The 27590-nt window shown below is 37.1% G+C and overlaps 3 protein-coding genes across 3 annotated transcripts in view; 2 read left to right on the forward strand and 1 right to left on the reverse strand.

Moving 5' to 3' along the window:
• Positions 1-27356, forward strand: part of LOC126767616 (uncharacterized) — a 42235-nt gene extending 14879 nt beyond the window's left edge. The window contains exons 3-4 of the mRNA XM_050485073.1: positions 24765-24849; positions 24956-27356. Coding sequence (XP_050341030.1) covers positions 24814-24849; positions 24956-26968 — 2049 coding nt within the window. The 5' untranslated portion in view covers positions 24765-24813 and the 3' untranslated portion in view covers positions 26969-27356. The remainder of the gene's footprint in view (positions 1-24764; positions 24850-24955) is intronic.
• LOC126767617 (uncharacterized) lies at positions 7850-8282 on the reverse strand. Its single transcript, XM_050485074.1, has 2 exons — positions 8214-8282; positions 7850-8145 (listed from the first exon to the last, which is right to left on the reverse strand). The coding sequence occupies exons 1-2, from the start codon at positions 8221-8223 to the stop codon at positions 7865-7867; spliced, it is 291 nt and encodes a 96-aa protein (XP_050341031.1). The 5' UTR covers positions 8224-8282; the 3' UTR covers positions 7850-7864.
• On the forward strand, positions 13107-13541 carry LOC126765063 (uncharacterized). The gene is made up of 2 exons (XM_050482701.1): positions 13107-13116; positions 13228-13541. The coding sequence occupies exons 1-2, from the start codon at positions 13107-13109 to the stop codon at positions 13491-13493; spliced, it is 276 nt and encodes a 91-aa protein (XP_050338658.1). The 3' UTR covers positions 13494-13541.
• Positions 27357-27590: the final 234 nt, after the last annotated feature.

Raw genomic sequence — 27590 nt, forward strand, 5'->3', positions numbered from 1 at the left:
AGCCCCCAAACACCTAATATAAAGACTTTCCATTTATACTATTTATTCATAACAGTCCATTTTGTGCCTAAAATACATAAAATTTGGCGAAAGCTTGACCTAGCTACAAAAACAAGAATTTTCGCAAGACAGAAATAATAATTTGATCAATTAATACTAATTATTTTGTGCAACACAACATTACACAAGCATGTAATATTTTCAGTAAGCAATTCCGAATTTTTGCAATATTTTTCTAAATAATAATATTTTATTTTACAAAAATGGAGATGCACACTTTCGGAAAGTTGCTTACATTCATTATTTGCCATGAATCATCATTGACATTCAAACTGCATAGCAATCTCCAGCTGGTGCCCTATGGTAAATTTAAACGTTATACAAATAACGTTGTTGTTATTGTCGTTTTTTATAGCGATTAAAAATCAATTGTCAATGGGTTGTGTGACATTCAATGCTCTGAAGCATCGCAACTTCGGATTTCCAATCTGAACGCAAGCATAAGCAGAGCTTTCAAGATTTGTTTGTTTGTATATATGTGGGTATTTATGCAACATTTTTAATGGACGCTAATGTGTTTAATATGAATGTTTTTTTTTTGCATCGCCAATTGTGAATGTTGAATATGCGAAAATATGCGTAAATATTTCAATGTTAAGTACAATGCTAAGCAAATACTTATTTATGTATGTACATATATATAACTAAATAATGTTAACTTCATATACATAAATAAGGTTTAGTAAAATAAAATTATATAGCATATTAACATTTAGTAGAATAAACTATTTAAAGTATGTGTAATGTTCAATTTTAAAATTTATTAATAAATTATTCTCTACTATTTATAATTAAATCAAAGTTTTAGGCATTTTCTAGTCAGTCTATTTTTTAGTTCATTTGTTAATGCCGAATATATATATATGTATACTTAGGTAGTTGATGAATTGACAATTTATAACTGTGATAACATCATGGGTTGAGAAGCGCTCTACACTCTATTTCACTTCACTGCCTTCAATACCTATACATTTAGCAATATATTTTATAAAAAATAAAACTAAGTCATATTTTTTACTAATTTTCAATAGCATTAACATAAATAGCAATTGAAGCAATTAACATTGAAACAACATTTGTGCTAATAATGGGCGTGTTAAGTACCTAAGTACTCACGAGTGTATGTGCTCGTGCAGCATTTTGAAATAATAATTAATAACTACATATATATTATTCATAAATCTTATACATATGTAAATGTTTACATATAGTCATACATACAAATATTTATAGCTAAAGTGCACTTTAATTGGACCAAACCCTAAAGCAATCAACCTAATAAACATAAACTTGCTTAACAATCAGATGCTCTATATGTACATATGTGTATTAGGGTGTACCGTAGTCGTTAATTATTGCATGCAAGATCGATAAGAAATTAAGATACCTTGGTCAACCTACTATACTTAATGTTTATAGTTAACACTTAAAAAATATACATAAGTAAATACCAATTTCAAAAATGATTTCATATTGTTCTATCTACATTGAGATAAAAAAGCACACGGAAATTGTAAATAAATACCCCAGGTGTATGATATTTCAAAAAAATTTATTTTCCTAAGTTAGTAGTAGTGTCCTTAATTACTATGCTAAATATGAGCGCGATCTGTCAATTGGTTTGTTTACAGCAGCTGCTGAAGTCGATACACCCCAAGAATGATAGAAACATTTCTCTATCATTCTTGGCTACACCCAAGCAGTGCGTTGCGATTTTTACAATGGATAAAAATATCGAACAAAGAATTTATCTCAAATTTTGTATTTCTAACCAAATTTCATGTGCGGAGTCATTACGAATGTTGAAAAAGACTTACGGTGATTCAGTTTTATCAAAAACATAATCATATGAGTGGTATAACGCCTTCAAAGACGGTCGGGAGATCGTTGAAGACATGCCTCGTTCGAGACGACCTTCGACCTCTTCAACTGGTGTAAATATGAAAAGAGTGAAGGTACTTGAAAATAGTCAAGCAAGTGTTAGAGAGATGGCAAGAAAGCTTCTTTCTTTTAAAAAGTGTACGACTGTGACCAAATTTAAATTCAAAAACGTGATTAATACCATCGATCTACCACCGTATCACCGGATTTTGGCTGAAATTGTCGCTCCATGGATTCCGTTTTCAGTCAATTGAAGAGATACTATAAAATTCGCTGAAGGCCATCCCTAGAAGTGCTTATGAAAAGTATTTCAAGGGCTGGAAAAATCGTTGGCATAAGTGTCTTATATCTGTTGGGGACTACTTTGAAGGCGAGAAAATAAATATTGATGAACAGTTACCTATTTTGTGTTTTATTTACAATTTTTTTGGTCCAATGTATATACGGGATGTGCTTAGTACAAATAAGCATTGCATTTATATGATAATAATGGCGCTTAAAATAATAAGCAAATAAATATAAAAATATTGAATGAAGAGATAACAGAGATATTGAAAATAAATCCAACTATAATGATTTTGCTAATCGTTAAGGCACGGAAAATATAGCATATTCACAATTAATTTACTGAAAATATATTCAAAAGTGCCCTGCTAAAGAAATATACAGTACACACGAAGTAAATTACTCTTAAAAATAGATCTTAATAGTTGTTGATTATGTATAAATTGTACATCTGCTATTATATTGACCTTTATATGCTTATACATATGGATGTACTTATGTATATATATGTATATAAATATTCACAGATTTAATTTACATATTACTCATGTATATGCAAATTATAAATATATACTTATATGTACGTTCTATCCTGTGTTGAAGATATATGTAGATTCTACAAACCTTTTTATTGTTACTAAGAAGCTGAGCTATCTGTTGCCTATACAGATGACACTTACGTATTTTTTAACTCTTTCGGTGACACCAAACGTAGATTCAGAATCCGGATGTATGCTCACCCTTTCATTTTGCCATCTCTTTCATTAGAAATACCAATTGACGTATTGAATATGTATGCTACAAATGTCAAATAGTTGGAACAAATTGAGTCTTGTCAATACTAATTGTACAAGCAACGTTCATTAATACGTACAAGGATATATTCCAATGAAATTATTGTTCTGTAGAAAGTCTATGTGTTGTTTTATAGTATTGTAATTATCCTTTTTTCATTTTTGTGCATATACACATCTTCTTTTTCTTTTTTTGGCGTAGACACCGCTTACGCGGTTATAGCCAAGTTTACAAGAGCGCGCCAGTAGTTCTTCCTTATCGTTGTTTGGTGCCAATTGGCGATTACAAGTATAGCCAGGTCCTTCTCCACCTGATTTTTCCAACGGAGCGGAGGTCTTCTTCTTCCTCTGGATTGTTTTCATCCATTCAGACGACCAGCGTAGCCGCTGTCTTATAATTCGCCAAACTGTCGTCGTTATATTTCGAACAACTCATCGTTCCATCGACTTCGGTAATCGCCGATGCTAGTACGCAAAGGACCGTAAGTCTTCCGTAGTAGTTGTACACTCTGGAGGAAGATTGTACCTTCTCTATTCAGCTCTGCAACTCGAATTATTTTCTCGAGTAGTTGATTGGACAAGTTCGCATTGAAACCTCATTTGGTATCGAACGGCTCAGAAAGGTCCTTCCCGATCCTGAAGGAGCTTTTGGTATTGCTCAACGTCAGTAGTAGTTTTTCAGGGATACCAAGTTCAGACATAGCGGCATGAAGGCAGCTCCTTTTCGTGCTGTCAAAAGCGGCTTTAAAATCGTTAAAGAAGTGGTGTGTGTCGACCCTTTTTTCACGGGCATTTTCGGAGATTTGGCGCATGGTCAATCAATTTGTTGGCAGTTGGCTTCAATCTTTCACATAATACGCTCGATAGAACCTTATATGCGATGTTGAGGGGGCTTATTTCACGGTAGTCGACACAGATTATGGGATCTTTTTTTTTGTGATTTTGGCAGAGCACACTTAAATTCCAATCGTCAGACATGCTTTTGTCCTACCATATTCCACAAACAAGCAGATGCATACTCATTATCAGTCCTTCGCCGCCGTATTTAATAGCTCGGCCGGCAATCCATCGGTCCCCGACGCTTTATTGATCTTCAGACGGGTATTTTTTATTCGAGCTTCTTCATGGAGTTTGCTCTGGTCTTAAAACCTTATGTTAGTCCCCGTAACTTTTCGTAGAATTTTCGACCATTACCCCTGTTGGCCAGCTTGTCAGACTCATCGTAAATATTTCTCCTTCGCAATAATTCAAAAATTCTTGTTCATCGAAAATCAAATCCCCGTGTTGTTCATGAAAGGCAATTACCCCCCAAAACTTAACCATTGGGTCGGCATCGGCCCTTATTTCTTTCGAAATGAGATGGAAAATGCCGTTACCCTCAATAGTGAGCATTATAACACATGTTGATCGATTTTTTCACAGGAATTTGACTAAATCGACGTGGACGATCCCTATTTCCAACCAGACGGTGCTCCGGATCAAGTTTTACGTCTAAACATGGGCACATTGCATGCAAAGTTTGGCGACTTGTTAATTTCGAGTAATGACCCAGTCAAATAGTCGTAAAGATCAAGCGATTTAACGCCTCTATAATTTTTTCCCGGGTGGTATGTTAAATCAAAGGTTTACGCCAATCAGCTAGAACCGCTCGAGGAACTCGATGACAACCTTCAGCGCATTATAGCCGAAATTCCAGCCGAAATGCTACCGGGGTCATCAAAAATTTGCGTAAACGGAGTGGATGGCCATTTGACCGACATTTTGTTCAAATCATAAAACGGCAACACAAAAAAACATAATCCATTTAGATAAAATCTGAGTATTTCATTTCATTTTAACATCACGCCGTTCTTGTTTGTAGACCTAGTACGTGGGTTGAGAATATTTTTTGTGTTCCTGTATCAATACCTTTAAAAACTTTTTTAAACATTTATAATTTAGTAGAATTATTTACTTAAATGAAGGTTAAAAGTATGTGAGGCACATCCGCAGTAGTTTGTTGGCCTTAGAGACAGATTTAAGTTCAACCAAGATAAGGGGTTATAAACATATCTAAGAAAAAAAAAAAAAACCCATTACGTAAAACAATTTAAAGTTTGTGGTATGCATTACTCATAAGTATATACATAATTACAAATTTATTAAATGCTTCAACACTCATATGCATTATATACACAAGTGCACATACTCGTACTTAAAAGCAATCGGCCGACAACATCACGTAATAAGAAATTGGGCAATTACTTATATGAAATGTACAAAAACTTTTTAAATAAGCACTTGTATAGTTGTAGTGTTTTTGTGTGGGTGAAGAAATGGGAATGCATAAGTGTGCACACTCTGTAGACAGCCACTTGTAATGGGCACACACACACACATAAGCGTATGTATTGGTGCACTCGTTTATAAAGTATGCGCATCAATCAGCCTTTACCTTGCTTTATTTCGCCCAATTTTCATTTCATCATTGGTATTGCGGCCTGCTTGCGATTTATTGGACCACTGGACACGATTGCACACACACATGTACATACACGCTTAAGTACCTTTGGTCATCAACAGACCTATGCATTTTTAACCGCACACATTTCCTAACCGATTGCAGGCAAAGAAATAGCAAATTGGAAATGGTAATGTTTTTCAATTATTTTTTCTTTTCGATTTATTGTCCGCTGTCCAGCTTATGGATTTATAAATACATATTTCTTCAATTGTTGTTGTGCTTGCTTTGTGTTTGCTCAAAGGAAAATGAAAATGTAATTGTAATAATAATTGTTGAATTCGGCCTAACCGAAAACTATATAGGTCAATACCATGTTTAACTTACCAAAAAACCGCAGACAAAACTGTCTGATACTTTAATTGTTGTTAGTTATTAGTAAATACAGGCAGAAAGAAAAAAGTAATAAAATACAATTAATTCATACAAAATGCAAGAGAAAATCGGTATGACATTTAGAGTGTTTAATTATATAGGCAAAGTGCAGAATGTGGGCGATAATTGCTTCGAATAGCTGTCCAAGAGTTCTAATGCGTCTAGATAGTGATTATTGAGCTTGAGTAGTAATTACTAAGGAAATATTGACAAATAAAAGGTCAAACTAACCATATTAAATAATACTATTATACTATGTTCGGACCGACATTGAAAACATTTTGAAAACATATTTGTATGTTGTGGAATCTAAGTCGTTCGGACCGACAATGTGTGTTTTCGATGAGTTTTCACTGACAACTATCAATAGCGGCATTCTCTTGCTCTTGCAAGATTGCACGATGACACAAAATGCAAAAATCTTATACCGAAATATGCAAGGCCAAGAGAGCACCCATTGCAGAATCTAGTGATATATGACGGCACGAAAATAAACGTGGGGTTTGGTCTGACATATTTATAGTCATTGCAAATAAATTTCTGCATGTGTTAGTTGTTGTGCCGTTGCACCAAGAAGGAAATTCTGCAATTTCTGCACCGTGCAAGGTTTTGCAAGAGCAAGAGAATCACCCTAATATGAGAATATCAAGCGACAGCTGTTTTTGCATATGGAATGTAAACAAATATCAAGTGACAGACTTTAGGCAGGCACCGATTAAATATGAATGTAAGTTTTCAGGTAGTTTTCAGCGAAAACTGTGTTTTCGTTTGACAGATTTTACATGGACAAAAACAGAAGTTTTCGTGCGAAAACCAGTTTTTCCCACGAAAACATGTTTTAGTTGTCGATCCGAACATACTATTAAAGAGATATTAATCAAAGCCTTTTGAAAGAACATAAATCTGGAAGATAGTAAATGGTTTCAATATTGTAAAGAAGCTCCTACTTTAAAAGCATTCTACTAAATAGTAAATTGACTTACAAGGAGCCTTCCAAAGTAAACAGGACTTTTTGAATCTAGCGCCCCCTGGTGGCGCCATCTATATGTCTACCGAGTTAGAATCTGCTATCTTTATCGATTGTATAGTGAGAGTTTCATGACATTTCATTGATTGGAAGTGAAGTTATTGCGTTTTAAGTGTCAGTATGTTTGTGCTATCGGTGCGAAAATGAGGTCCGAACAAAGAGCTGACATTAAATTTTGTTTTAAATTGGTAAAACTTTTACCGAAACGTTTCAATTGATGAAACAAGTTTATGGCGATGATTGTCTATCCCGTGGCAGAGTGCACGAGTGGTTTCAACGTTTTCAAAGTGGTCGTGAGGACTTCAATGACGACCAACATGTGGGACAATCAATATCCGCGATCACCGGAAATTCCTTCGAAACTGTGTGTGCCGAAATCAGCCAAAATCATCATTGAAACTCATGGGAATGGAATTGAACATCTCCAAAACATCGATTTATGTTCCACACAAATTGACTGACGACCAAAAATTTCTCAGAATCCAACAATCGAAGGACATCGAAGGACCGATTATTTGACCAAAACTCACATTTTAACCATTAACCACTTCCCGTATTCACCTGATATGGCACCGTGCGACTTCTTTCTTTTCGGAAAAATACATTTGCCTACGAAAGGAAAGCGTTATGCAGACGTGGAGACCATTCAAAAGGCTTGCACCGTCATAAAATACTCGTTCGACATGCTTTTGGACCGTGCAAAAAGCTGCACTGAAGCAGAAGGAGACTATTTTAAATAAAATAAATTGATTTTAGTTTTCGTTCTGTTTTTTTATTTTTTTAAGACCTGTTTACTTTGGAACACATCTTGCATTGTTCATTGAAATTTTAACTTCTGCTATAAACTCCAATTCACTAATATTAAAAACAAATATAAATTAAAAACTTAATTTTCATAGCATTTTATTCAAGTCGGTCAGCGTCAAAGTTTCATTATAAAATTTATTTAGTGTATGGTTCAACCCACTTCCATTCCTCCCATACGACGCATTTCTGCTCCTTCTCCATGAATGCGTAATTGTCCGGGCATTGTATGTAATCGGCCTTCTCCTGACCCTCAGGGCAGATCCAGTAGTGTGTAGGATCGGATATGTCACGGAACATGCGCGAGTGATCGGTTACAATGGAACAGTCGGGCTCAGCGTAGATGTCTTGACCATGATAACGCTGTTGAATGTGCACAGCACTGGCAGCTGCGGCCAAAAGGAGCACAGCAATTGTTACTAAAAAATAAAAATAATTTTAAAAAAGTTAATTAAAAATTATTAATTTCAAACCTTAATATTCTTACTTTTAAACATTTTTGCTGCGATTTTGTAATTGTTTGCAAATTTCAACAATAATTGTTTTTAATTTTTTCCTTGTTTCGGGTTTCTATTTATATGTTTGCTCACTCCCAAAATAGCTAACATACTTATCTGCTTCTCAGCATTGCTGCAATTTGTGTGATAAACAAGAGAAAGCACTTAACTGAGTGCAAAAATTCAATTCGTCCAATTCTTTAGAATTCGCATGAAATATGCATTTTATATTGAATGTGGGTGTATACGGACCTTTTATCAGCCAGTGCAAAAAGTCACCTAGTAGTAGTATTCTTCTTGAAAGAAAAGATTGTTGATGCTAATAACTTCGATTTTTATTGGTCTAATTTCAAGTCTTTAACTTTTCGAAAACTATAATTCGAATAATCCACGACAATGCAGGTGAAAACCGTTCTCTTGATTTCTCAACATATCCACTTGTACAATTTAAAACACAGAATAAGAGAGAGGAACATAAAAATGTTACACGAACACTCGTTTGGTCGTGATAAACACTAAGAAAAAAACTTAACGCCCCTGAAGTCTGAAGAAACTTATGCCAACAATTTTTCCAGTCCTCGAAATACTTTTCATAAGCATTTTCTGGGAAGGTCTTCAGTTTCTTCAGTGAATTTTGTTTTATTCTTTCGATCGACTGAAAACGGGTGCCACGGAGCGGCTATTTCAGTTTGGGAACAAGAAAAAATCAAAACAAATCTGGTGAATATGGTGGTGGATTTTTGGCTTTAATTCGGTCACAATCGTGGCTCGATGCGATGGTGCATTATCATAGTGTAAAATCCACAAATTCTTCTTCCACAATTCCGTCCGTTTTCGACGGATGTTCTCTCGCAAACGCCTCAATGTGGCCAATAAGAACTAATTATTGACCGTTATTCTGTCCACAACAAATTAATGATGCACCAAACCGCGAATATCGAAAAAAAGCATCACCTTGATCTTTGAGCGGCTTTGGCGTGTTGTTTTTTTAGTTTCGTCTCTTTTTTCCCTCCATTCCGATGACTGTTGACTTGTTTGCATGTCAAACTCATAAACCCATATCTCATCGGCAGTTATAATGCTCTCAATGAATGTGGGATCGGAATTCGCACGATTCAAGCAGGTTCAAAGAGACCTGCTCTTTTAGAAGGAAATTCAGCTTTATCGGAACGAGTCGAGAAAGAACGCGTTTCACACCCAAAATAGCCCCCAAAATCATTCAAATGGACTCGCGAGAGATGTCAAGCTCTCTTGCCATCTTTCTCACACTTGTCTGACGATTTTCAAGCACCACATCCATCACTTTTTTAAAATTTTCATCAGATGAAGATGTCGAAAGTCGTCTAGAACAAAGCATGTCTTCAACAATCTCTCGACCGTCTTTAAAGGCTTTATAGCACTGTAGGATTGTGTTTGTGATAAATCTGAATCACCGTAAGCTTTTTCCAACATTCACAGCGAATTAGAAATACAAAATTAGATACAAAATAGAAATACAAAATTTGAGATAATTCCTTTCTTCGATATTTTTATTCAACTACTAAACATAACCTACTAAAACCTTATCTAAGTTCAGTCTAATCAATTATAATTTCACAAATGTAAGTAATTTTAAAAGTTTTTTTTTATAAAATATTGCTTAAAAGTTATTGATATTGATTCAAGTAGCCGCTACTGAACACAAAACCAGCAAAATCACGAGGCTTCAATTCCAAAATATTCCACGGCGTATAAAAATAATGTGTGTCATCATGTACTTAACTAAAAATTGTGCTGATCGATTTGTTACACTTACTTAAGTTCACTTCTTCCTCACGTTACATTTCGCAGGCAAAAACTTGACAAAGCTCAAATTTTGCAAATGTCATCATCATTGGCAACTGATTGGCTACGTTTGGTAACAACAAGTGCTTCATGCTCTCAACTGTGTAATGACATATTCATGTACATACATATAAATATATAGTATAGGTACGATCAGTTCACTTTCACGCTCAACATTAATGGACCATGGAAGCGTTGGCGGTTAGTCAGTTGGTACCTTCACACTTCCAAAGCTTCGCCCAATCACTCCATGCAATTAACTGCAACTCGTGTGGCGCTGCTTCGTTGAAAGGCGTTTGAAAATATTCGTAATACCTTGCTGTACTTAATTGTTAAAAAATATTTTGTAACAGTTTTTACTTAACATTAGCCCATCCATTGCTTGCTGCCGGCGTTGCTTCAACCTCTCACGCTTGTTTAATTGTTTGCTTTACTAGCGGCCACCAGCATGCAATGCTAGTATCTTGGTCAAGTGGCTAGCGTTTTCGAGCCACTTGAGGCTCCGTTTTGATGCGAAAAAGTGGCAGAAAACTATTAAACAAAAACTTATAGTTTCGCCAAATACACATAATATTTATGCAAATTATGCTCTTGTAAATGCTATGGTTATGTAGATCGAAATTGCCGAGGAAGTCGGTAAAAAGCAATAAATAAATTTAGTTGACTTACTTTGGATAATCCATAAATAAAATTGCTTCTAGGACAAATTTTAAAAATAGACGAATATTTGCTTCAATTCACCTTAATTAAATTTGACAATTTCAAAATTTTGGTTTCGAAGCAAAAAATTTGAAAAATGCGTACACATACATTTTTCAATCAGAATAGTATTTAAGCAAACGGTGAAAAATTCAGGCCATTTGTATAAAATAAAAAATATACGATATACATATGTACTTAATTTTTTGCAAAATCATAAATATTAAAACATGAACATTACATAATAAACACCCTGCAACCTTATTATATTCAAGACAATCAGATATAGTATACCATCTGGCCTCCGGGCCGAGAACAAAAGACTACAATTTTACGTATTTTAATACAAATATTTATTTACGTCCAAAAATAGGTTTTTAAGCCAATACATATAAACATGCCAACGTTTAACCAAATTTCCCATTCACTTGTTAGAAGCCACTACTTGGATGCTCTTCATTGTTTTCAGTTTCGGTTTTTTCGGCTTCAGCTTATTTTTGGAGCGCACAGTTTCGACGTCATATTTATAAATCTACGTCTTTAGCTCTGTTGTCAAGGATCTCTTTTGTGACCTATTTGAAAAAGATTTTGGTATTTTTAGTTCGGAGTTTAGACTTATACCCAAAATTTTAACTCAAATATCCTGCGTCGATCCATTACAGATGTTGAGATTCTCTGAGTTCTCTTCGACTCAGTAGTCGCGATTCCATTGGAAACTCAAAATTTCAAGCCAACTCGTTGCTCAACTTTTTTCTCAATGGTAAAAATCGCCAGACAAACTTTTCGCATCGTAAATAAACAGCGGCCAAACACACACTAAATGACATATGGACCAGTATCCTGTCGAAAGTTTCAAAAATTTATAATGAACATTTGGTCCACCCAGAATGGAGTTCTGCCAACAGCTTGTTCGCTAATGGATAGGCCAGAGTATTTATTGTTACTGAAATAATAATTATCTGACTAGTAACGGGTGATCCTTTTAGAGGTACTTTTTTCAATAGCTTTTTTTTTGACAGATCACGAGTGAGTAGTGTCAAGCTATCATATTTTTTTTTTTTGTTCAGTAGTGTTCATTTCATCATGGAAAGACTTATGCGGGAACAAAGTTTACAAATCGTTCAACTCTGGTACGAAAATTCGCGTTTCTCGCGCTTATCTTATGCTTAACATATTCGGTCTACTGAGCGTACTAAATCTTAAATCTTAAATTGAATTTGAAATTGCTTGTGCAAAAACAAAAGCAGCTCGACCTTCCCAAGCGACATCGCTTTGCTCTATGGGCTCTTGAAAGGTCCGAGAAAGTCCGACGTTTTCTAGCCAAATTTTGTTCACAACAAGCAAAATTGTCGCATTTGAGACGAAGAGCAACCTGAAGAGATTCAAACGCTGGCATTTTATCCCGAAAAAATAAATAGCTCGTGATATCGGCGACATTTGGTTTCAACAAGTCGGCACCAATTCCCACATATCGCATCAGTCAATGAATTTATTGAGAGAACGTTTCGGTGAACAGATAATTTCACGTTTTGGGTCGGTCGATTGACCACCAAGATCGTATGATATCACACCGTTAGACTTTTTCCTGTCAAGTCCGATTCAAGTCATTGAGCAAAAAGTCACGCGTGTCGTTCACCAGTTACCTGTCGAAATGCTCAAACGAGTAATCGGAAGTCAGACTCAACAGATGGACCATCTGAGACGTAGCTGCGGCCAACAATTGAAAGAGATAATCTTAAAAAAATAAATGCCAAAGGATATTCTTTCGAGTGATAGTAAACATTCCGCATTAAAATTGAAGTTTCTGGGTTTTTTCTAAAAAAAAGTAGGGAACCTCGAAATTGATCAAGGAGTTCGGTTAATTGATTTTTTTTTTGCGCAACAGCTATAGAGCTATTGGTCAATATGCATTTTCCACCATACCAAAGCCTTATATATACATATATTACATATTTATTCTTTCCATTAGCATTAAGATGTAAACACAAGTTGAATTCAACTTTAGTTTCTACAATTTATTATCAATGTAAAACAAGACTCCAAAAGCATATTTCAAACCATGTAGCATTGAGTCATCTTGCAACCCTCAATAATTTGCTCATAAATGACCCATAATCAGTTGACGATGCACGCGCAAGCACCGATATCAATTTAGTATACTAAATGCTTGATAATAATTCAACAAGTCTTTTAATGTTCTACAAATGGATATCTAGTGCTGCCTAATGTTTTTAAATGACAAATTTTTATTATCATTTCATTTTATTTTCATTATAAAAAGCAGTTTCACTTATATAAAAGACCAAGTGCATGCTTAGTCAATTATTGTATCTTAATTGAATCAAAAATACGTTTCGAAAATGAAATTTGGTAATTATGAGTAATATGTCATTTAATTTTATTAAATATTTCTGCTTAAAATCAGCATGAAAATTTTAAAAACTAGCATTTATATTTCTTTTTAAATACTTTTCCGTACAGCTCTCTGTTTTGCACTTGCCGTAGCTCTTGTGGTCAGCGTCTCTGCTGACGCCGGTCAATCTGCTTGCCGTGATCCTGTGGAAATCGGTCAGACCTACCAACATCACTTCGATCCGGCCAAGTATTGGTATTGCGAAACTTTTGGTGAGCCTGCTGTGGAGAAGGACTGTCCTGAGGGCATGGCTTACATGCACTTGCTGAAAGAATGCATACCATGGGCCAGCTATCAATGGAAGCCACTTGACGATCCACCAACCTTGGCATAAATGTATTGTGAAATTATAAAAAATAAAATTGAGAATGTAAAAGTCAAATTTGAACAATTTTTCGCATGAGGAGGGGATACACTCTTCGTGGGAGTGAAGTGCGCTTTAAGCTTCTTTTTAAAATGTTACTTGTCGTAGGGTCCTGATGCTAAAGGAAGCTGTGTATGTGTGGAAGCACTGCATTATATCTTATATTATTACCGCGGCTCTTTACATCTCGACCATAAAAATCGATCTATTTTTATACCAAAATTAGCTACACAAACTTACATATGTACTAGTATATATGATATATAAATGCCGGCGTTTCTACTTATACTTACCGTGTCCAAGTTAAATACCTTACTTTATGTTACACAATTGTTCAAAGCAATAGGTCTGAATGTGGTTGAAGTACTGATTGGTTGACGAAAGCGTGGTTAAAAGGTTGATGAGCAGAAAAAAAATCATTTGAATACCATATATGCATATATACATATGTATATTTATGTTTGAAAAATAATTTCACACCCAAGGCAAGAGTCATCGTTGACCGATAATTTCCCGCTCATTGCAGCGAACACACGAAAATGCTCGTATTTGACTTCACATTGCATTTTTGATTACGCTATCAATTAGTTTCGTTGATCATTAACTACCGTCACCCGTGAGAGCGATTGAGTGAAGTCAATGCAATTAAAAAAATCCATATTTTCTTTTGTACAAAATTTGGTTGACGACGGCCTGTCAAACTTGTCTTGTTTCCCTCAACAAACTAATTGCTGCGAAATTATTTGACTTCGAATTGTTATTTAATGCCTTTTGAAACTTTTTCGAAAAACCTGTAACCCAACACTAATTGAGCCCTGCGCAGATGTGTATTAGCAGGGCTGTAATTGGTTTGTAGTATTAGTGGTATTAGCAGTAGATGACTTAAGGTCAATCAAATATGCCAAAGAAACTTTGTACAGGCGAACCAACTTATGCATTTATATATATATACTATATACATATATATACCTACATATGTACACAATTACATATATATACATATATAATATTAATTTGCATATCTTGATAATCTGAAAATCACAAATTTTCCGAAGAGCTTAAAGTCTAATCTACTGACCGAATGATCTAGAGAAAGCGATGATGAATTCTAGAACTTAGAACGAAATTTTCCCTATAATGTAGATTATGTAACAGAACTTCCATATAAATTTTAAAACCGGATAAGAGTTGACAGCCGTTACTGTGTAAATAAAGAAAAAGCTGTCAAACATTTAATAAACATTTCAGTGTTGAGCACAATATTTTAAAGAAGAGATCTTGGCCACCCCATAGGACTTATGACAAATATGTCCAATTTTTTGGTGTATTTTGGTTTTGTAAAAGAACGATATAAAAGGTGCTCCAATTCGAGGTTTTCCACTTTCTTTTTTTAAGAAAAAACACAGAAACTTCAAATTTAATATTTATTATCATACGAAAGAACATCCTTTGACATTTATTTTGTGAAGATTATCTCTTTCAAATATTGGCCGCGACTGCGTCTCAGATAGTCCGTTCATTGAGCCCAATTTTCGATGACTCGTTCGAGCATTTCGATTGATTGCTATAAGGCCTGATCCGAAGCGATATTGTCCGCCTAGACTTTAGACTTTACATATCACCATAGGAAAAAGTCTAACGGTGTGATATCACACGATCTTTGTGGTCAATCGACCAGCCAAAACATGAAATTATCTGCTCACCGAAATTTTCTCTCAATAAACCCCCAAAAATTAAAGCAAATAACGCCGAGATCGCGAGCTTCAATTTCAGGCATCAAATAGTCAGTTATCGTGGTGTGATAATGGTCACTATCGACATTTACTTTCTCAACGGCATCATTTTTGAAGAAATATGGACCGATGTTTCCACCGGCTCACATACCAGAAAGTGAATTTTCGTAATAAAGTTGAATGATTTGTAAATGTTATTCAGACGTAAGTCTTTCTATGATGAAAAATAACATTACAGTTTAACACGAGTCAAGATAGTTTCCAGCAGACCACGACGAATATCACAAGACTTAGCCTCAGTAATAATGACTTAATAATATTCATAATAATATGTATAAGTAGGTGAAAGAGATGAATTTTAAGAATTTCAAGGAGAGGTTTTTTAAAAAGAAATCCGATTGATTGCTTTAGTAGTATGTATCTCGCGTTGTATTAGTGCGATAGGGTCACCCTATATGACGTTAGAAAGGTAACCCTTCGTACTAAGAAAACTTCTCGCACAATTTTGGGATGGTTTAACTCAGTTTGAGCACGTTCCAATGATAAGCGCTGGCTTGGAATTCCACTTTTCGAAATATCGATAAAAATAATGAAAATTAAATTTCAATTACCCAGAAGCAAAACTTTACTCAGCCGGACTGATGAATTGCCGGCCGAGCTATTCATATACGGCGGCGAAGAACTGATAAGGAGCATGGTATTTTGTAGAATATGGTCGGACCAAAGCTGACCGACGATTGGAATTTAAGTGTGCATTCGATAGAACGATGAGCTGTATGAGATCTACGACGACATTGATATAGAAGTAGTTTAGCGAATTAAGAGACTGCTGCTACGCTGGCTAGGTCATGTCGTCTGAATGAATGAAAACACTCCAGCTCTTAATATATTCGACGCAGTATCCGCCGGGGAAGCAGAGGAGAAGCAAGACCTATATTCCGTTGAAAACCAGTTTGAGTAGGACCTGGCTTCACTTGGAAGCCCCGATTTGTGCCAAACAGCGAAAAGAAGAACGATTGACGCGCTGTTATAAACTGAGTTATAACCGCGTAAGTGGTGTCTACGCCAATAAAGAAGAACAAGAAGTTTTTAGAAAAATTTTATTCATTTATAAAAAAGGATGGATACAAAAAGAATTTCGATGTGTGGAAGCCGCGCATGTTTCGGCAATAAAACCTTATGGACGGAATTTCCCTTAGCAAAATCGTGGGTAAAACGCAACGATATTGATCCATTATTGCTGTCAATGGTCACTGCTGGGTGAAAATGGAATTATTTACGACAACGTCAAGCGAAAACGATCTTGGTCGAATTGCGGTGAGCCAGCGCAAAATAGAAATTAAGGCAAGATTGATTATTAGGAAGGTGAGCAGGAATTCACATATTATCAGCTGCACCCCTACAGCCAAATTCTTAATTTGGACCTACAATTGGACCGTCTGAAGGAAGTAATGGCCCAAAAGCAGTCAACTTTAGAAAATAGGTGAAAAATTGTGTTCCAATGTCAGCTTAAAAACATCGAAGTGACAAGCCAGAAGCTCCATTCACCTTATAATCCGGATCCGGCACCAATGCACGCAGAATTGTATCTCAAATGCTATAAAGGTATCAATTTCGTTCACTTCACTTCATAGTACGTACATTTTTCACATTAAATTCAAAGCAATCGGTGGACATTAAAAATATTGCTCATACAGCAAATTGCTTTGAAATCATCAAATACGTTTTTGTACACATACAAGTATGTATAGTTAGTACATATATATTTTCCAGTGACTTGCTTTGTTCGTTGTAAAACATATTTGCTTTTTAGGTAAATATTATACACATTAGCGTTTTCACACCACACCAGCTACTGTTCAATCCGATCACTACACATTCACCATGGCTTACTTTGATTGGAGTCCAAAGCAGCAACTAATAGGCCACAACTAATAGTCTGATGTAAACTATGTAATTCACTAATTATTACAAAACTCTAAAAAAAACGCGAAAAGATGTTGCGGCACAGAGTGTTTGAAAATTTTATATATTAATAAGTATTTGTGCTAACGAATGTGTGTAATCGTGAGTAAAATAAATGTAAAAGGTATTCGCTTAAGTTTGAGACAAATGTCGGTAAAAAATTCACAGTTAATATCCGTATCCGCCGCTATGATTTACGACAGCGATGAGAAAATATGCGCAATCAAAATAATTACGCATCTAACCAAACGCCAACAATTCGGAAAATAGACAACTGAGCACCTGGCAGCACGCAAGTATAGTAAAACTTCTCAAAACCGTTTGCGCCTGCGCACAGTTTTAAGCTGATTAATAAGCGAAGGTAAAGAGCACCAAAGCGCCGAAGAAATTAAAAACGAAAACATACAATTCTTGCAATGAACAACAGCAGATACAAAGCACATAAAATAACAAAAACCATTTGAGAGTGCGGCATGTTGGTTGAGCGCCAGCGCTTTCTGAGCGCAATTGAGTGTTATGCGCATGCGCGGCGAACATCTTTTTAACTTTATACCACAACATAAGTTGTACTTAATTTCTTTGAAGAGTAGACATATCTATCAACAACGCAAAACATAGCCGCCGCCAAAACTGCAGCATCGAAGCATAGACAACAAAATTATACAATATAAAATTGTAGTAGATTTTGTGGAATTGAGATTTTGGTTGAAAAATGAATTGAAGTTGTATGTAGTAAGTGCACTTGGATGTAAAGTGAAGTTGAAAAATATTTGAAAACACCGACACACTCACAATATTATACAAGTTGTTCGTATGAAGTGGTCGTCGCTCAATTGCCGTACATACTTACGGCACCAAAGTGGCACTGAGAAGTGTATCAAAGCGTAGCTTGAGAAAATGCAAACACTATTTTTCGGTATAAAAATGCAAGATGCGCTCGTTGAAAGTCGCAGTTTACATTCAACTATCGGAATCGGCTACAACTAGTGGTGATAAGCAAACGAGGCGGAAAGTTCTTCATATTTGGTCAAAAATATTAATATAAGCATTAACGGAAAAGGAATTGCTGGTTAGTGCCAAAAAAAAAACCAAAATTTTATACAAGAAAATCAACAAACAAGGATATTCGAAAAATCGAAAAAGGATAATGCTAAAGCTCATACAGTGAAAGCAAGTGAAATTAAAATTGACAAATAATGTGTCTAAGAAAACTAAAAAAATAATTAATAAAAATTTTTATTTTATTAATAATTTATTAATTCAGCGGTGTGCTTGCAAAGAAAACTGTTTATTGTTTGTTTAAAAAAAGACTAAAAATAACTGACAATATAAACAATTTAAAGATATATTTTCAATATTATTGCGCTACATAAGCCATAACGTGTGAAACTCGAATGACTTCGGATTCTACGTTATTAATATTCTCCGATTTCTTTTGATGAAAAAACTTTACTTTAGAAGTTTTATTTTAGTGCTCGTATAATATATGTATATCGTCACCTAAAATACAAAACAAGGTTTCATCAAAAAAACGAAATTGAGTTTTTTTGCTAACGACTCAACACAGCATATTACATATACATGTATGTAGCATAAAATTTTCAGCTACCGCTGATATAACCAATATATAACCAATTTATAACCCTTCCATAACCAACACTCAAATTTTGTTTCAATATTAGTGGTTTCTATTATAACGTTTTTCCTTCGCCTGTAAACTTGTGAAAAGTGGTGTTACGTTATTTTGCATTTTAAGTGACGTTATATCATTTTAATTCAAATCAAATGATTTTAAATCACAATTATTACAAAATATAAAAATAAGTTTTGATTTTCAACTCAAAGTTTCCGTTTTTCAAATGATGGCTTCACTGTTCAAACCAAAATAAGTTTTTTTTTTTTTTAATTTTTTGGAACTCGAAAGTTGTTGTCACTTCTGCATATGAAGTGACCCAGCTCACATCTTTTGCTAATTTTGTTTCAATTATTGAGTAAAAGAAGTCATAAAAAAGAGAGGCCAATGAGCCACGCAAAGACCAGTTTTGGTACTTTGTCATACCAAATGGAGTTCTTGGTCCATTCTAGGTACATGAGGAGTAGTCATCCTTAAGGATGCCTGTGCTTGACACGAATTTTAACAGACTCAGTGGCCTCACTATCGATACCTTCTCCAGTGTGTCATACAGTGAAGATTCCAGATGCTTGCAGCGTAATCTTGCCAATGCGGGACAAGTGCACAAGAGATGCTCCACTGTTTTCCTGGTGCCTTGCTCTAGACATTTCCTGGAGTCTTCTCATCTGTCAACCCCATTCTGCGGACGTGTATCGCCACCACACAGTGACCAGTTAATATTTCGATCATGTTCCTATAGTCTCTTCGATCGAGTGCCAAAAGAAATTTTGTGTACTTCCGATCTATCGTTTTGCACATGGCTTTTGCAGTTTTTCACCCAGGTAGCTCATTCCCTCGGGTTTTGATTTTCTTTACCAAGATTCCGTCGAAATCGTCGTATATACAATGCATTGGTTTCCCAATGTTGATGACGTTTTCAGGTGTTAGCCGTACACCATTCTTGGCAATATCGTCCATTGTTTCATTGTCCGTAGAAGTGAAGCTGCTTGCTTCTGGCAACATTTTCCACTGCTGCCTTGCTTCCCAAGACACTTCTGGCCAACATTACAAATTTTTCTTATTCTTCAAAATCGACTCCTGACCTAATATAACTAGGCCAATGCTTAATCAAATTTTCCATACACTTGTTATAAGCTTCGGCTGGGATGACCTTCAGCGGATTTTGAAGTTTTCGGAATCGGCTCCATTTCTCTTTCCACATCTCTTTACCACTAATTATGTGTGTGATGAATGTAAAGTTAGCTGGGTTTTGGGAAGCATATCTTTTTCGTCATCTATTCGACGTCGTTTTTACAAGTAGTCTTTTGGTACCAGTCTCGTTTCATACCAAAAGCGTTAACCAAAATATGATGAGTAGATCTATAAGATATGTTGAGATCCTCTGCTATTTCTCTAGTACTAATACGGTTGTAAAACTGGAATTTTTGTGTTGTAGTAAAGGTATCTAGGGGTCAAGCCACCATCATTTACTAAAGTGACAAAAGTGGAAAATTTTTGAATTCAAACTCGTAATCAGGACACCTCAAATACCGAAGACCTCTTAGCAGATCAATTCCAAAATTTCGCCTTTATATTTTAAGAGGTAGTTAACATTCGAAACCTTCTAAATAAGGTTTTAAAATTAAACAACTCTAAAAATGATATTTAAAGCTACAACACAAATAGCCGCTAATTTACAGCGAACGTTATGTATTCACACACATATGTATATATATATATGTATATATTTTCAGACACTCATCCACACATAAGTTAACTTATTGGAAAGTTTGCTCATAAAAATTAAAACATTAATAAAGGGACTCGTAATGCAATGACAGCATAAAATTAACGCCAACTTATGCAACCGAACGCGGTTGACTAACGGTTGTGTTGCATGCATGTCAGTGGTGATGTGACAGCAATGACAGCGACGAGAGAGCTAAATGAGTCTAAAGAATAACATTGAAAACTGAAAATACTGGAAATTCGTTTGAAAATGAAAACGACAACAACAAAAAAGCGAAACCCGAAAGCAAACACATAAAAAACGAAAGTTAGACACAACACAAAATGCACTTGCAACCGCAGTTGTTGACAACGAAAATTGAAAAAGAGACAGTCGCAGCAACATTTGATGCCAGCACAAGGAAGAAACACTTAAATTTTAACTGCTTTTTCCGACTCGTTTTTCTCTCACATAACTCATTTTTATTTCACTGTTGTTTTCGGCTATTCAAGGCATGAAAAGGCAAACGCCAACAACACATGTGAGTAAGAAAATAAAAATTCGAAAATGCATTGCCACACAATGAAGAAGTAAGCCGCAAAATTGCATTCAACGAACTTTGTCAGCCGCCAAACACACTAATGCTAATGCCCCCACCGCCCCGTTCATGTGACCTCCCGTTATTTGGCGTGCGATATGTGTATCTGTGCCACTTAAAGCCCTGCTTTGCATAATTTTTTATTTTTTTTTTTCATAGTCAAAGTTTACGATGCCTCAATGTGCATGTGGCAGATAATGTGGCTCAGCAGGCGGGTGTGAGGCTAATGGGGCGTTTGCGCGCTAACAGAATTTTTGAACTGATGAATTTGCCCACATTAACGACCAGCATTTGATGCAGCCGCCAGCGGCAAGACGCACTTAGCGGTATAAGTTGGCTGGAGAAACTGTGTATATCCGTTGTAATGTCACCATGCAGTGGAATGGCATGGAATTTCAATGCAAACTGCGTCATGTGGGGGAAGGCGGAATTAATTTTTCAACTTTACGTACAATGAGCATGACAGTGTGCGCATGTGCAGCACGGCTTTGAAAGCTAATATTGCATTATGCATGTAAATGCCCTTAAAGCCAAATTCGTTCGGCAAATTGATGTTGGCGCGTGGCTTAAGTCGCGCTTAGCGCACAATTTTCAGCAAATCTAATCAATATTACGAGATTTACATCTTAATACAAGGTTTCAATTATAGCGGCACTTTATATTCAATATAAAGCGTTTATATAGACATATTTATTTTTATACCCCGTACAGGGTATGCTAAGTTTATAACACGCAGAAGGTTATATAAAAGAACAGCGTGACGGGCTGAGTCGGTTTAACCATGATCGTCTGCAGATGCGAGATTGGAGATTTCAAGTGAGCGAGATTCTTCTCCCCCAGCGAATGCTACGTCTCTGATGACTTGATCCAGTCAGCGTAGCCTCTGGCTCTTATTTCGCTGAACTATGTCAATGTCGCAGTATAGTTCGTACATCTTATCGTTCCGTCGACTGCCATAAACGTCGTTGCCAATATGCAAAGGGTAACCGCAGAATTTCTCTCGAAAACACGTAACGCCGATTCATCAGATTTTGACATCGTACATGCCCCTGCACCATATAGCAGGGACGGGAATAGTACTTATAGAGTTTGGTCTTTGTTCGTCGAGAGAAGACTTTACTTCACAATCGCCTACTCAGTCCAAGAATATAATATGTATATACATCTTCTTCTTCTTAATTGGCGTAGACACCGCTTACGCGATTCTTCTTTTCGCTACGTAGGGCCAATTGGATATTCCCAGCGAAGCCAGGTCCTTCTCCACTTGGTCCTTCCAACGGAGTCCTCTTCCTCTGCTTCCCCCGGCGGGTACTGCGTCGAATACTTTCAGAGCTGGAGTGTTTTCATCCATCCGGGCAACATGACCTAGCCAGCGTAGCCGCTGTCTTTTAATTCGCTGAACTATGTCAATGTCGTCGAATATCTCGAACAGCTCATCGTTCCATCGAATGCGATATTCGCCGTGGCCAATGCGCAAAGGACCATAAATCTTTCGCAGAATTTTTCTCTCGAAAACTGGTAACGTCGACTCATCGGTTGTTGTCATCGTCCAAGCCTCTGTACCATATAGCAGAACGGGAATTATGAGCGACTTATAGAGTTTAGCTTTTGTTCGTCGAGAGAGGACTTTACTTTTCAATTGCCTAAACAGTCCGAAATAGCACCTATTGGCAAGAGCAATCCTGCCTTGGATTTCCAGGCTGACATTATTAGTGGTGTTAATGCTGGTTCCTAAATAGACGAAATTATTTACAACTTCAAAGTTATGACTGTCAACAGTGACGTGAGAGCCAAGTCGCGAGTGCGACGACTGTTTGTTTGATGACAGGAGATATTTCGTTTTGCCCTCGTTCACTGCCAGAACCATTTTCTGTGCTTCCTTGTCCAGCCTGGAGAAAGCAGAACTAACGGCGCGGGTGTTGAGGCCGATGATATCAATATTATCAATATATATAATATAACAAATTTTTTAGATCGGACTACTATATCATATATGTAACTATCCTACAAGCTGAAAGATGAAAATTAAGTTTTTGTTTGTAAAATTTTTTCATTTGTGAAGGGTATTCTAGCTTCAGTGCAATCAAACATAACGTTTTTTCATGTTTTTTTTTTAATTTCCATTCTTTTGCGATTTCGTAACGCCAAAGAATTCCATATTGATTTCAAATTGATTTTTCAAGCATCAACGTCACGATGAGGCCCCCAAATACGCAAAATGTATCTAAATATACAGATTCATTTGTACATGCATTCGGTGTCTACATACATACGCATGCGTTTATAAACAAATTTGCAATTGAAGTTTGTAATTGCATTCATTGCGCATGCGCTTGTGACTGAACACGCGCTCATTGTTTGCGAAATCGCATTTGGCGCCCGTGCGTATGACGGCCAACGCAGCATTCGCAGTGGACTCGAAACCGTTCATTTGCGTAATGCTGCCATTTGAAGTTTCTTTGTTTCGCTTGATTCTTCCTTCGTCTGTAATTTGCAATGTTTTCTTTGAACTTCGCTATAAAAGAAGTAGTGCAAATTTGTATTACTTCATGTCTATATATACGCATATATATAGAGGTAAACATTTATATAAAAAAAATTACGCGAGTTGTATAAGGTGCTGCCACCTAAAAAAATAATAATACACGCGGCTAATGAAGTATTTCTGATGATTATTGTTCGTTGAGACAATGGATCAATTTTTATTATTTAGTATATAGATAACCTAGAAATCGCATAGATCGATGGGAGCTTTGAGGCATTGTGTAGTCGAAAAAGGCTTTTCGTATTTCTAATCAAACTTCAACTTATTTTTTTATTTATACTAATAAATAATTAGCAAATATGTACAATTTTTGTCGACCACTTTTAGCCATTTTCCCCTAGGGACATTATTTCATCAGTGTAAATCGAAATTTCGAAATTTCCAGAACGGAAGCGAGCGAACCATTGTTATGCTACACGAACTGATACAGCATCGACTCCGTAAACTTCACAAATTTCATTGAATTTAATTTTTTTGTTGTTTTTGGTTAAATTAAGCTTAAAATATCACCTTTCCAACACTATATGGTATAACACAATGTGATTGGTAGTACTAGAGATATACAGCTGCAACGAAATCTATTGACAAAATACGAAAATACTTTTTTGGGTAGTCAAATATAGTTATATTTGGTTCCAAATATTTTATTTTTTTTTTTGTGTTTTTTCAATTTGTGAAATAAATCCGTAAAGGGGCAGTTTTCACATATCTATGTACAAATAAATGCACATATAACTTCGTTCAATCTCTTAATTCAGCTACGCAACAAGTCATGCACGAAGCTATAGTTGGTTACAGTCTTCGTTGTTTAACATAAAATTCGACATGGTTTTAAAGATAATAGAAAATTCACTCCAAAAGAGCACTAAACATGATCTCCAGTGCAAATGTGCACATTATATACACTTAATACATAACTATAGCCTTATAATAGTGAGAGTTTACTGGAGAACAATCTCACTTATCTAAACTACAAATTATAAATACTAATTCCTTCAAACACCTTCATATTTCAAAACATTTCAGAATGTGAACTAATCCTTAATATTTTACTTGCAGATTATATAACGTAAAAGTTTCAGCATTTCCCTTATAAGCCGTTGCCAATATGAAGCTTTTTCATTCCACAGCGAAAGCTGCAACGGTACGTTTATCACTATATATTACACATATGTATATATACATTTATTATATTATTTTCAATTATCACTTTCCAAAAATAAACAATAAATTTCCTTTTCTCTTTGTAGCTGATATGCGTTGCACTCACTTTTGTCAATGCAGAGCCTCCAGTGAGCTCTTATTTGCCGCCAGCATCGGGACCGGCTACGTCATACAGCGCCCCACCGCAAAGTAGTTATGCCCCAAGTGCGCCCACCGGTGGCCCATATGCCAGCGCACAAGGTCCGCCAAGTTCAAGCTATGGCGCACCGCCGGGACCAGCACCACCACCACCACAGCGGCCATCTACTTCATATGGTCCGCCCAGCAAACCCGCCCCTAGCTATGGAGCACCACCGTCGCCTAGCTATGGCGCTCCACCTAGTCCACCAAGCTCTAGTTATGGAGCTCCACAGAAACCTCGACGTCCCGCTAAGGTGCCCGCTTCAACTTACTCTGCCCCACAGTCACCGGTAGCCTTTTATGGACCTCCAAAACCTTCCCCACCCGCACAACCTTCACCGCCAGCATCAAGCTACGGAGCTCCTCCATCTCCACCATCGTCCAGTTACGGTGCCCCTCCATCTGCACCTTCACCCAGTTATGGCGCACCTCCGTCACCCCCAGCAACCAGCTATGGAGCTCCTCCAGCTCCTCCACCACCTCCAGCATCTAGCTATGGTCCTCCAAAGAGTGCACCTCCATCACCTAGCTATGGCGCTCCTCCGTCACCACCCGCTTCCAGTTACGGTCCTCCTTCTCGGCCTGCCCCGCCATCTCCCAGTTATGGTGCGCCTCCTTCACCACCAGCATCTAGTTATGGCCCTCCATCGCGACCTTCACCACCAGCAACAAGTTATGGAGCACCCCCATCACCACCAGCTTCTAGCTATGGTCCTCCCTCTCGGCCAGCTCCACCGTCTTCCAGCTATGGTGCACCACCCTCACCACCAGCTTCTAGTTATGGTCCTCCATCGCGACCTTCACCACCCGCATCCAGTTATGGCCCTCCAAAGAGTTCACCGCCATCATCCAGCTATGGCGCTCCACCTGCACCTCCAGCTTCTAGCTATGGTCCTCCATCTCGACCGGCTCCACCATCATCAAGTTACGGCGCACCACCATCACCACCAGCTTCCAGTTATGGACCTCCTTCTCGGCCTTCTCCACCATCTTCTAGCTACGGTGCTCCACCCTCACCACCAGCTACTAGCTATGGTCCTCCTTCTCGACCGGCTCCACCATCATCAAGTTACGGCGCACCACCATCACCACCAGCTTCCAGTTATGGACCACCTTCTCGGCCTTCTCCACCATCTTCTAGCTACGGTGCTCCACCCTCACCACCAGCTACTAGCTATGGTCCTCCTTCTCGTCCTGCTCCACCATCTTCAAGCTATGGAGCGCCTCCTTCACCTCCTGCTTCTAAATATGGTCCTCCTTCTCGGCCGTCCCCACCATCTTCAAGCTATGGAGCGCCTCCTTCACCACCAGCATCTAGTTATGGCCCTCCATCGCGACCTTCACCACCAGCAACCAGTTATGGAGCACCCCCATCACCACCAGCTTCTAGCTATGGTCCTCCATCTCGACCAGCTCCACCTTCATCCAGCTATGGTGCTCCCCCGTCGGTGCCTTCATCTAGTTATGGGGCACCATCAGCACCTGCACCACCATCAAACTCATATTTACCACCATCCCCCTCAAGTTCAAAACCTTTTGCTCCATCAAAACCTGCTCCACCCTCTACATCGTATGGTGTTCCAACCGGCTACAGTGCACCAGCACCAGCACCTGCTCCGGTGCCATCGTCTAGCTACGGTGCGCCTTCCAGCAGTTATGATGCCCCCGCTCCGGCTCCAGCTCCAGCCCCATCACAAAGCTATGGAGCACCTGCACCACCATCGGCACCTTCTTCTAGCTATGGCGCTCCAAGTGCAGGTGGTAATGGTGGTGGATTTGTTCCTTCTGGCCCTTCTTCTTCATACAGTGCCCCACCAGAATCAAGTCTATCCGGTGGTAGCTACAGTGGTCCAATATCAGTGCCAGAGACCATACCACAGAGTTACTCTGCCGATGGTGGTTACAAGTATCGCAAATAGACCATTATCACCTTGCAAAGAGACCCTGTTAAGAGAGGCGCATAATTTTTGGCGTAATCCAAATATTTCTTGTGTGACTTTCTAAGTGATCGCCACCATCTCTGCCTCGACTTACATCACATTTGAAAATTATTTAGGTTTATATGGGTTCCTTCCAAAAACCCAGCGTTGCCATTTCTTCGCCTGTAATGAAGTAAACATACATACATCTCTCATTTCTCATTACAAGCTCATGTAATTCGATGTTCGATTTGTTTGTAAACTATACTCTAAGTTTCACATATACATATATATGTATTCCTACATATGCATAAGTATTAATACTTTCCTTCATTTTCCATCTTTGCATTTTTTGTAAAATATTTGTGTATTACTTTCATAAAAAATGTTAAAAACATACCTTCATTTAAGTTTTGAATATTTTTAAAATAAATTGTTAAATAAAAATGTATACATTCGATGGCTTTTCACTTCACAAGGACTTAAGGTATCATGCGAAGAAATATTTCCTGATATTGGTGCTAAGCGAACCAAAGTTTCAAATGGGTTAGGCTAAAGGCACGTATAATAAATCGCTTAAAGAAAATAATAGTTAAATACGTATAGAATGAATACCGATATA

Source organism: Bactrocera neohumeralis, chromosome 2 (assembly GCF_024586455.1).
Source record: "Bactrocera neohumeralis isolate Rockhampton chromosome 2, APGP_CSIRO_Bneo_wtdbg2-racon-allhic-juicebox.fasta_v2, whole genome shotgun sequence".
Classification (NCBI taxonomy): domain Eukaryota; kingdom Metazoa; phylum Arthropoda; class Insecta; order Diptera; family Tephritidae; genus Bactrocera; species Bactrocera neohumeralis.